Raw genomic sequence first — 12,479 nt, 5'->3', positions numbered from 1 at the left:
AAAGTTTGTACCCTTTTACCACCTCTCCCTATTCCTTCCTCCCTCAGCCTCTGGGAACCACTTTTCTCCTCTGTTTCTGTGAGTTTGACTTTTATTTTTAGAGTCCATATATAATTGATATCATGTGGTATTTTCTTTCTCTGTCTTATTTCACTTAGCATAATGCCCTTAAGTCTATCTGTTGTTATTAATAGCATAATTTCCTTCTTTCTCTTGACTGAATAATATTTGTGTGTGTGTGTGTGTCTCTCATATCTTCTTTATCCATTCATCCGTTGATGGACACTTAAGTTGTTGCCTTGTCTTGGCTATTGTAAATAATTAAACTGGATTTTTATAATCTAATCTTTATCTTAAGAACCAAGTGTGTTGGGGATCCCTGGGTGGCTCAGCGGTTTAGCACCTGCCTTTGGCCCAGGGCGCGATCCTGGAGTCCTGGGATCGAGTCCCACGTTGGGCTCCCGGCATGGAGTCTGCTTCTCCCTCTGCCTGTGTCTCTGCCTCTTTCTCTCTATGTCTGTCATGAATAAATAAATAAAATCTTAAAAAAAAAAAAAAAAAGAACCAAGTGTGGAGGCGCCTGGATGGCTCAGTTGGTTAAGTGGCTAACTCTTGATTTCAGCTCAGGTCATGATCTCAGAGTTCTGAGATTCAGCCCCACATCAGGCTCTGCTGGGCACAGAGTCTGCTTGAAATTCTCTCCCCCTCTCCCTCTGCCCCTTCCCTCATTCTCTCTCTTTCTCAAATAAATAAAATCTTTTAGAAAAATAAACACTTTATTTAATAAACTTAATAAAATGTGTAATTCTCCTCTTTTTAGAATGTAAAGTTCCTTTACAGTTGTTACAATTTTGTAAAAACTTCTCTAAGGACCCTGGATAACTTTTGCTTTTTAAATACTGCAACTGTTCTTTTTGAAGTTTGATATTTTATTTTAGGGCACATCGATGCATTTACTTCAAAACTTTTTCTGTTAGAAGAAATTACCTCAGAAGAATTAAAAGAAAAACTTTCAGCACTCAAGTAAGAAAGTTTACTTTGTGGTGGGATTTTTAAAACTTATTAATATAATGACTAATTTTTGTTTATTTCTAAATATTGGGTAAGTTTAAATCATTTATTTTCAAGACTTTTAATCTTTTTCTGCATTTAGGCTTCCCCTGGCCCAGTTTGTGATCCATCTATATTAATCATATCCCTTTTCAAATTAAATCAAATGCCAGTGGCACCAGCCTTTCTACTTCAGACAAAGAAGGCTAGAAAAAGAGTAATAGCCCACCATCTGAGAGGTGCATGGGAGCACCACTTTCAAAGATGGAAAAGAACAGGAGAGTCATAGACTCTTAGCTCTAAAGGTTATATACATTTATTTAGACATCCTAACTTCTTAAAGTTTCCCCTGTGCCACATATTACTGTACATCATATAAATGAGTTTATTGTGCTCAGGACTCCAAATATGTAAATGCAAAGGAAAATAACTTAGGAACATAATCTAATTTATATCTCACAGCTTTCTAGGAAGGACTGGTGGTAGTATTATCCCCATTTTGTCTGTGGGGAAACTGGAACTTAGAGTGACTTATTCCAGAGCACACAGGTGAACTAGAGTGACAGCCTTGGAAGTTAATGTTTGATTGACCATTAGGATGGGAAATTGTCCTGACTTAGACTGGTCGCAGAGTTTCTCCTTTGGAGCTTGACACATTTTTTTGAAGGGTCTCAGATTCAATCTTGAATTCTCTGCTTATTCTTAAAAATGTCCACTTCTATTATAAGGACTGCCTCCTTTGAGGAATAACTTTTTCTTTACACTAATAAGAAGGCTTTTCCATACATTACTCACTGCCCGCCCCACCATTCCCAATGAAACCCATTTTTAAATAAATACTAGGGGAAATAAATTTAAGTCTAGAATAGATACTAAAGAAATACCTATCCTGCTGCCACTCGGTGGCTTCTCTGGCATCACACATTTAAAAGACTTCTCAGTTTCTTTGGAAGCTAATTCACCACCATCTCTAAAAGGCAAACTCTTTTGCAGATTAGTTCTGAATATAAAATAGTGAGCTCTTCGCAACTGCTCTGATTCACACAGGCCAACTACTTTATGATTTTGAAGAGAAATCAGAAAATGGCAAAAATTAAAGATTATAATTTAATCAAATAATGTTATTCTATGTTTTCTATTTTTTTCTTTGTTAGTGAAGGTAGTTCTCTTTCTGAGGAGCAGTAATTGTTAAGAATACTTTTTTGTTTTTTAATTTTACATTAATTTCTTCTGTTTAATAGGATTTCAAGTTTATTTAACATCCTCCAGCACATTCTAAAGAAATTGAGTAGGTAAGTAGTTTTTGGACATTTTGCATTGATATGTGTGATTTTCTTGGGTGAAAATTCAGAGAAAGTTTGAATATATGCTATTAGGGATCATAGAATGTAACCCAGAAATGCAAAATTTATTCTATTTTGTCAAGGTTGCAATTGTGAAAATAAAAATTAAAAATAGAATATGATAGTATCTGACTTGCTTGCAGTTAAACATTTCTCTGTAAGACTCTGTTGTATTGGTTCCCATTTGCTACTGTAACACATTACCACAAATTTACTGGCTTAAAACAGCACAAACTTATTTTATAGTTTTGGGGGTCAGAAACCCAAAATCACTTTTACTGGACTAAATTTGTATCAGCAGGGCTGATTCTTTTTGGAGGCCCTAAGGGAGCAATCATTTCCTTGTCTTGACTTTCACCTTTTAGTGGCTGCCTGTATTCCTTGACTGTGGCCTCTTTCTCCATCTTCTAAACACATCACTTAAATTTCCGCTTCCTTTGTCTCATTGCACCTTAATCACATTTGGGAAGCCATTAAAGGTAATATACAAAAGTTCTGGAGCTTAGGATATGGATATTATGGAGCCTACATAGCTATGTTGTTTACATTTTCAGGATAAGGAAGCAACATAGAACTAGTGTTCAAAAAATCATTAAGCCTGTGAGAAATCTCCGAATATGAATTTTCCACCTGGTTATTTATCAGACTGTTTTATTATGTGAACTTTTGTTCTCCTTCTGTTATGCCCTTACCAAAAGATAAACTGAAAAACAATTCAAGAATCTGAAATAAAAGTGAAAAATCTCAAAGTTCTCAATCTCTACTTATTATGCTTATTAGTTTCCTGATTTATAAAATGATGGTGTTGAGTTCAGTGATGCCCTAGATATTTTTCAGTTCTGTGGCAGAAATTTTGTCTATTGTGTTCTTCATATGAAGCACAATACTTATACATGAAATTTGTCAAATGCTCTTTGAGATCTTATCAATATCTTAGTTTGTATATTTGTTTTCTACTGTAACTAAGGCAGATTACCACAAAATTGGTGTTTTAAAACAACACAAATTTATTATCTTTCAATTCTGTAAGTGTACCAGGTCTTCTGGGTCAAAATCCATGTGTCAGCAGGACTGAATTTTTCTGTAGGCTCTGGGTGATGGTCTCTTTTCTTTACTTTTGTGAATTCTAGAGGCCATCTGCATTCCTTGGTTTGTGGCCCTTTCCTTTTTCAGAGTTTCAAAGACAGGTTGAGTCCTCACATCACATTGTTCTGACTCCTTTCATGGTTGTAATCTCCCCTATGAGTCCCTCCTGCTTCGCTAGTCTACATTGAAGGACTCTTGATTACAGTGGACCCACTAAGATAATTCAGGAAAATCTTAAGCATTTTAAAATCAACAGGTTAGGAATTCCAATTCCATCTTATTCCCTCTTTGCCATGTAATTTAACATATTTATAGCTTCTAGGGTTTAAGATGTAGGCATCTTTGGAAGGTCATTATTCTGCCTACCGTAATCAGTATCCATCCATACACATTACACCGTGTAGCATTTCTAAAATACTCTTCCCTGAAGTTTCTCATTCTCCATGAATTCTCTGTAAACCAAAACTTTCTTCATTTTTAGTGAAGGTAGTTAAGATATATGATTTTGATCAATAAAACCTCAATCTTTGAAATGTTATTTATTCATACTACCAAATCAGTTATTATTCATTGCCTTATATAAAAATAAGAAAGTGATTGTTTCTGAAGAAAAATTCTCCAGGGGGTAAGAATACTTCTGAACTTCCTTTTTAAGCAGAAAAGCCATTACTTTTCTGCTTAAAAAAATTAATGGAAACATAACTTATCAGGTTTGTAGGCAGATGCATATAAACTAAAGTATGATTAATTCTTATTTTAAATGATATGGGAAAGAACTGATGTTCTCTTTAGCACCTTTGAGCTATGTAAAATAGGAATGTAAAATCCTAAGAAAGCTCTTTATGTTGATACACTGAATTCCTTAAGCTTTCTAAGGAGAAAAGGAAAATGTAGATTTGATATATTTGACAGAAGTGATTATTTTAACAGTAGAGGATCATGATTAAGGGTATGGCCTATGGATTGAACTACTTGGGTTTATATCAGAATTTGGGCAGATTGCTTAGTATTTTTAATTTCTATTTTTCTGTGATATTGAGTGAATTATTAATATTATGCCTTGAAGATTTGTTGTGGAGGATTTAATAATAAAATGGATATAAACAGTATAACAGTAGTTATTTAGCTCATGATAAACATTCAGAAAAAAAAATTTAGTACCTATCAGCTGCTATTGTTGCTATTCTCAGCACCTCATACTGTATTATGATTATTCCTTTTTTACTTCCACTTTATTTTTAAACTAAGTTCTTTTTTTACTTCTACTTTATTTTTATATCTCTTAAGCTTTGTGTTACTGGGTACAAAGCAAGAGCTGTGTTTGTTGAATGAATTAAAATGGTCTCAGTCGGGACACCTGGGTGGCTCAGCGGTTAAACACCTGCCTTCAGCCCACAAGGCGTGGTCCTGGAGTCCCAGGATCGAGTCCCACATCAGGCTCCCTGCATGGAGCCTGCTTCTCCCTCTGCCTGTGTCTCTGCCTCTCTCTCTCTCAGTATCTCATGAATAAATAAATAAAATATTTTTTAAATGGTCTCTGTATAGGAATATTGTGTATGTACACTCATGAAATACTCTGCAGTATATGTTGTGCGTGGATTAGAGAATTAGGCAGACTGTTTCACATTAAATTATTGAATATTTTGAAAAAAGAAACTACGTATCCTGAACTTTGGAGTAACAATTAAAATTAGTTTCCTAAAAATCATGAAAATATTACTAAAAATAAGATTTCTTAAATCTTACTTGGTCATAAAATATTTTTAGAGGCAGTATTCCATTCCCATAATTGTTGTCAATTCTTAAATCATGATTAAGAAAATGCTGTTGAAATTGACACCATGAACCAGTGAGTTGAATTTCCTTGTATGATTTAGCTTGCAGGAGGGTTCCTACTTGTTGTCTCATGCAGCAGAAGATTCTTCTCTCCTGATCTACAAGACCTCTGATGGAAAAGTTACTAGGACAGCCTACAATTTGCACAAAACACATTGCGGCCTTCCCGGTGTGCCTTCCAGTCTGTCAGTTCCCTGGGTTCCTTTAGATCCCAGTCTGTTACTACCATATCATATCCATCACGGAAGAATACCTTGTACTTTTCCACCTAAATCACTAGGTCCCACACCACAGCAAAAGGTATGATTTTTTTTTTTTTGCAGTTAAATGTTCCATGAGGTTATTTATTCATGTATTTCATTGACAATACAATATTTCAATTTCATGTCCACATTAATCACAAGATCATCTAGAAACTGTATCCATAAGAAGGGTAGATAAAGTTGTATGCTTTACTGAATCCAGTCATTGTCAGTGGAAGTTTCTGTTTCTGTAATGTTTGTAAGTCAACTAAAGAAAATTCTATGGCTTACCCAGTGGGAATAAGCTAACTCCCTGTGTTCTTGTGAAAAACAAAGTTATATTTTTTTGTGATTCTTATTTATATATGCTGATTCACTTTATTAAATATTTGAGGCAATTTGCAGAAGAATACTTACAATAAAATTATGATACAATTAAAAATTGATAAGTAGGATATAGAAAAATTAAAAAGTGTTAGTAATTAGTGAATGTAATATCTTATTAAATGTACAATAAACTGTTAAGGACTAAATTATTTGCTAAGTATCGTGTAACTCAGTACTTATTGAGTTATAATTAACTTTACTCTGTTTATAGAATCCTTCCCAGAAATACCAGTTGAATGATTTTTCTGAGACTTTTATAAAGCCATGGCTAGAGATACTCTTCACCATGTCACTCATTCTTTATATCATGTAAAATATTCCAATCTGGGTTTAGCTGTAGGAAAAGTTTTGTTCTATAAAAATGAATCTGAATGTTCAGGAAATAAAAACCAAGTGTATTTTCCTTCCATGCTGCCAAAAACCTTGGAGTCAAAATTATTGTTTGACTTCTATAATCTTCTCAATATGTGTTCTCAGAACATCTATCAATTGTGTATCCTGTGGATATCTTCTGTTCTCTTTTGTTTCTATGTTATATTAATCTGTAAATGTTTTCAAGGCCTTTTAGAAATAGCTGGAATGCAAAAACTGAGGACTTTTATTTTATTTATTTTATTTTTTTTAATTTTTGTTTATTTACTATAGTCACACAGAGAGAGAGAGAGAGAGAGAGAGGGAGAGGGGCAGAGGGAGAAGCAGGCTCCATGCACCGGGAGCCCGACGTGGGATTAGATCCCGGGTCTCCAGGATCGCGCCCTGAGCCAAAGGCAGGCGCTAAACCACTGCACCACCCAGGGATCCCCCAAAACTGAGGACTTTTAAATAATTTACAGTGAATGAGGTTTATGTTTTTCAGTGTTTTACCCTAATATTACTGTTTGGGAGGATCTTTTTAGGAAGGAGAACTCCTTGTACATTCTTAGCTAACTTCGGCCATGGATATGTATAAATATGGTTAATTAGCTGCGACAAATGAAAGAATGGATGAAGTTGTTGATATTTTAAACCATCTTATCTACAGTTCTGGTTGGCTATTTTCAGTTTAAATTTCATTTGAGTAATGATTTTTATAACTTATTAAGGTAAAATTTTCTTCACTAACTTAAATATAATAATTGAAAACTTTTCTTGAAAGATTTATATTTTTTCAAGTATAATGGTCTCCTTTTAATTTAGAAATTATGGTTATAGTCTATCACCTGTGACATATAATTATATATGGGGATGACTTACTCCTTTTTGGCGTAATACTTTGGCGTATGATACAATACCATATGTTCAAGATTTGGGCACATCAATCCAAAATTAAACAATTCAGTTATATGTATACCACAAAGCAGTTGCTGATTTATATTTTTTAAGGTACTTCATGTATTCAGTGCCAGGGACAAATCCTTAGTGAAATGATCTAAGATCCAGCTGTTAGGTACAATAGGTAGGTAGATAATTAATGCTTGGTTTGGTATGTTTTCAATCCCTTGAAAATTTTTGGTGATTTCCTACACATCTCCCTACAGTCTAGCCCTATGTTGTTGAGCATTATTCAGCCTTCCTCCCTTACTTTCTCCTAGCCAGGCCATGGGAATGGGACTTTCTAAACCAGTCAAGGTAGGATCCCTGGGTGGCGCAGCGGTTTGGCGCCTGCTTTTGGCCCAGGGCGCGATCCTGGAGACCCGGGATCGAATCCCATGTCGGGCTCCCGGTGCATGGAGCCTGCTTCTCCCTCTGCCTATGTCTCTGCCTCTCTCTCTCTCTCTGTATGACTATCATAAATAAATAAAAATAAATTAAAAAAAAAAAATAAACCAGTCAAGGTAAGTGCAGTTAGGGTTTTTAGCTTTAGCAGCAATGGGAAAAGACTAAAGCTTCAGGAAACCTGAGGAAGTAAGACCCTATATGAAATAAAAATCATATACACATTTCATGGTGTAAAAACTTACATAACAAATTTTTTTCTTTTTTTTTTTAAAGATTTTATTTATTTGAGAGGGTGAACGAGAGAGGGCATGAGTGGGGCACATGGGAAGCAGAGGGAGAGAGAGAAGCAGTCTCTCAACTGAGTAGGGAGCCCAACACAGGCTCCATCCTGGGACTCCAGGATCATGGCCTGAGCCGAAGGCAAATGCTTGACCTACTGAGCCACCCAGGCTCCCTGATACCAAATATTTCTGTCTTTGATACAGTCCTTTAGTTCCTGTCCACTTGAACTCACTTCTCATGTTTGTGTAGTGCCTTAGGTACTAACCCTGAGAGATACCCCCCAGTAGAGTTTGTGTCTGCCTCCTACTTCATGGAGAAGAGATTAATAGGAGAATCCCATTTGCTTCCTATGCTACTCCTGACGACTTCTACTTCCAGTCCTTTTGCAAAGGCTCTGTGACCATCCCTTTTCTCCTTCTACAACTTCTGTAATAAACATTCATTTTACACACACACACACACACACACACACACACAACACACACACACAATCTTACAATGGAAGTTTCAAAATACTTTGCTCCACAATGTGTAGATGCAGTCAGGGTGGTCAGTATAGTCTTACAGTAAATACTAGCTGAGTGGGCAGTAGTGTAGATAATCTAAAAATCAGAGCTCTATTCTAATCAGTGTGTTAGAAAAGTTCATAGGATTCAGACAAATACACTAGCAGACTCCAATCCCAAATGGAGCTTTTCCTTTCTGGTTATCTGACAATAAACCAAAAAATGCCCGTGAAGAGATAACATATTAGGTTAGGGAAGCTGGAGTCTGATTCATTCTTAGTGAGCCAGTAACCCCTTGGAGTAATGCTAATATATCAGATATATTAGGAATATGAGGGGATCCCTGGGTGGCGCAGCGGTTTGGCGCCTGCCTTTGGCCCAGGGTGTGATCCTGGAGACCCGGGATCGAATCCCACGTCGGGCTCCCGGAGCATGGAGCCTGCTTCTCCCTCTGCCTGTGTCTCTGCCTCTCTCTCTCTCTCTCTGTGTGACTATCATAAATAAATAAAAATTAAAAAAAAAAAAAAAAAAGGAATATGACTGTGCTGCAGTAACCATATCACCCGTCACCATCAGATCTGTAATTCACTGAATAAGATGTGAAGAAACAAAGGGTGCAAGATGGCCAGGGAAAATAGAGGCAGAGATGGACAGGCTCTGGGCAAATGATTTTAGGTTTCCAGCTTTGGCCCTTTTCTCCAAGGGCTGACTTTCTCCATCGCCCCTTTTAAAAACTGTGCTCTCTCAGTGGCCACGTAGATGACAGGATTTCCAGATCTCACCTTCAGCAGGACTACAGTTAGCAAGGGATTGTGTCCTAAGAATACGCCTTCTCATATCTGTAGTCTGTATGGTGGGCTAGAAGGTGAGAATGGGCAGCTCCTTGTGTGCTGAGGAGGAGTCGATATTAAGGTAGAACCAGCAGCACCCCCAACAAACTATTCCTCTCATTCTCTTTCTTCCCTTTTTTTTTCCTCTGGAGTCTCCTCCCAGGTGTTTCTTCCCACTTCTTTTTCTTTCTTGCAGGAATCTTCTCTTTTAGTCCTTCATCTTTTCCTTTTTACTGGGGTTCTTTTCTCTTTTGCCTCCCTGTTTTTCACATTTATTTTTCCCCCTTTTTCTATATAGACTACTGTTTTTCTTACTCATTGTCCCTTTCTCCATTTTGTATTTTTTTCTCCCTCTTTACCACCTCAGACCTTTTTCTTGTATTTTCTTCCTCTCCCTTTGTATTATTCATTCCTTCCTTTTTCCTGACCTACGTCGTTATTGCAAACACATTGCTCAAAAAAGTCCTGTTGCTCCACCATTTTCTAATTTAACATTTCAGCCTCTTCCAGATTTAACACAGAGAATGGTTTTCCCCTTCACTTCTCTCCATTCTCCTCTGACCTATTCCTTCTCTGATTGCTGTTTGAAAGTTTAGCACCTTAAACTGTGTCAGATTAAAGCTTGTTTAGAAGCATCCAGGGGGCTGGAGATTAAAAACGTATAAAGGACCATTTGCAAAGTAATTAGTACATGTATAAATAATACAGAGTTGACTGTATATAAATACTTTGTAAACATGTTAAAACTATTCTTTACTTCATCTCTTAGGTTGGTGGAACAAGAATGCCTACACGCAGCCGCAGGAATCCAGTTTCTATGGAAACCAACAGTCTGCCTCCTCAGCAAGTTGAAAATGAAGGAGAAGCTCCAAATAAAAGAAAAATAACTTAAGGACTCTACCATGGAAAATGAAGAAAAACTAGTTGTAACAATGTTCAATTTGGAAAAGTTTGAGGGGGAAATATGCCTAGAAGATCAGTGGATAAGATGAACATTTTTCTTTTAGTGTCCTTGAGAGTTCTTGGAGTGCCTTGAAAAAAATATATTGGCTACGTGAAGGAGTGTTTCAGCTAAAATGGAATGTTACACCCTTAACACTTGATGTTTGAGGAGAATCTAGATATGTTTTAACATTATCATGGCAGGGAAACAGAGAAGAGAAGTATTTTTATAGTAGACCTTTTCCAAAAACTGTAAATAGGAAAATAATCTACTTTTTTCAAGAGCAATATTTATCATTGTGTGTTATGTTAATAATATGAATTATCACATTGGCTCAGAAAGTTGAATCTTGCCACTGTCAGAATTCTGAGCCAATATAAACCTTGCTTCTGACCCATTGTGACAGTTTTATATACTATTTCAAAATGATGATTGTTGCAAGTTAATAAAGTTAACATCTTTAAATACTTGATGAAATTCCGTTGCACAAGCCAAATATTAAAATTAAAAATAAACAAGTCCATGTCTCTGAAAAGTCACAAGTTAATGATTTCTTGTTGGTCAATTATCAGTTGAGAAAAAAACCAACCTTCCATGTGTGTTATAGGTTTGGCGATGGATCCCTCTCTCGGCACAAGTTTCAGCCTAGTGTTGAAATATGCTGCTGAAAGCAGAGATGATTGTGTTTCCCAGAAAAATTTCATTATTACAACTGACAAGGTTAATGTATGGTAAAACGTAAGCTATTTTTTCTCATCTATACTGATTAAATGTCCTAGGACCACAAAGATGAATTTGACAAAGCTCGTGAGCACCTGGTGTTACTATAGCCAGTTTGGACTTAAGAAGGAATGGACTTATTCAATTTTTGTATCTTTGTCCATTAATGTGCATTAAAGTTTCAGAAATATGTGCATCATTTGTAAAATACAAGTTTTGTAATCCAAAGTAATATATCTACTTTGTTTTTGGAATTTTTTTATGTGTTTTATATTAATATAAGAAACTGGTCTGAGAAATCTTCTCAACTATTATTATAAGTAACAGTTGAATATTTTTATCTTCAACTACCAAGTTTTATTTTTGATTTTTATAGTCTGTTATAAAATATTTTACATTAATTAGTAAATATTAAGATTTTTTAATATATTTTAACATATAATTTCCTCCTGCTACTCCCTTTTTAAAACCATGAGTTTTTTTTAAATGGACACGATTTTTTCTTTTTGAACTTTGTCTCATATTCTCATATCCCAGAAATATTTTAGTTGTGACTCATTTGGCAGTGAACCAAGGGAGAGGCAGGGAATCCCCTTGGAATTTGCTCTTTTAAAAAAGCTACAGAGGGATTTCTTCAGACTCCTGAATACCAGAAAGATTTGACTTTTGACTTTTAACATTACTTTTTACTTAATAAAATGTGTGGCCTTGCAAGTAACTATTTTGAAATTATCTTAGCCATACATTTGAATAACCCTGATAATATATATAAATCTAGTGTTAGTTTTTCACTTGTACTTAACCAAGCCTCTTTTATAACATGTAGTTGATTATGTTTGTGTTTTTTTCCTTAATTTTTAGTAGGCATACCTCATTTTATTGCACTTTGTTGCACTTTGCACATACTACAGTTTTTACTAATTGAAGATTTGTGGCAACAAAGCGAGTCAGTGTTGGCAAGGATGTGATGAACCTGGTCCACTTATACCTATGGTGAAGATACAATTTATACATACCTCTTGGGAAAAATTAGTCCAGTAAATGTTTGCTTTGGATGCCACACAATCTAAAGTAGGTCCCGGTTGTTACTCTCATAATATTCTTTTTTGCCTATATTGCAGTAGTTTATCTGACTTACTATCTTTCTTCTTGAATAGACTATAAACTATGCAAGGTCAGGAACATATTTGTTTTGTTCACAATTATGTAACAAACACCTAACTTGGTACTGCTGTCTTGTAGTTGCTTAGTAAATATAAGTTGGATGTATGAATAAATGAATATCTGGTTATCAAGGATAGATTTTATTTTTTCCAGGAGCTTACATTCTAGTGGAGGACACGATACTAATCTATGGGTAAGTGCTCTGGCAAAGTAATACAAGAAAGTCATATAACCTGAACCTGATAATTAGGGAAAGTTGTCTGAGATGAAGCTTGAGGTGAGTCTTTTCAAAGTAAGAGTTTTAAAGAATGAAAGATCTTCTACATAGAAAGAAGCAAATGCATAGGTGAAAGATGGCCAGATTGTAGGCTCTGAACTTGGGATTTGAGAGA

The 12,479-nt window shown here is 35.6% G+C and overlaps 1 protein-coding gene across 7 annotated transcripts in view; it reads left to right on the top strand.

The window, feature by feature from the left end:
• The window catches only part of ICE2 (interactor of little elongation complex ELL subunit 2), a 66,681-nt gene extending 54,463 nt beyond the window's left edge, over positions 1 to 12,218 (top strand). For 6 of the 7 annotated variants that reach the window (XM_077881319.1, XM_077881317.1, XM_077881318.1 and 3 more), the window contains 4 exons: positions 939 to 1,023; positions 2,292 to 2,342; positions 5,357 to 5,615; positions 10,030 to 12,218. In XM_077881319.1, coding sequence (XP_077737445.1) covers positions 939 to 1,023; positions 2,292 to 2,342; positions 5,357 to 5,615; positions 10,030 to 10,152 — 518 coding nt within the window. In that variant the 3' untranslated portion in view covers positions 10,153 to 12,218. The remainder of the gene's footprint in view (positions 1 to 938; positions 1,024 to 2,291; positions 2,343 to 5,356; positions 5,616 to 10,029) is intronic. The other variant, XM_077881321.1, reaches the window with a different exon arrangement.
• The last annotated feature ends 261 nt before the right edge of the window (positions 12,219 to 12,479 follow it).

The sequence above is a fragment of the Canis aureus genome, chromosome 32 (assembly GCF_053574225.1).
Source record: "Canis aureus isolate CA01 chromosome 32, VMU_Caureus_v.1.0, whole genome shotgun sequence".
Lineage (NCBI taxonomy): Eukaryota > Metazoa > Chordata > Mammalia > Carnivora > Canidae > Canis > Canis aureus.
Note: the sequence above shows the minus strand (reverse complement) of the source record. Positions and strands in the feature narration are given on the sequence as shown.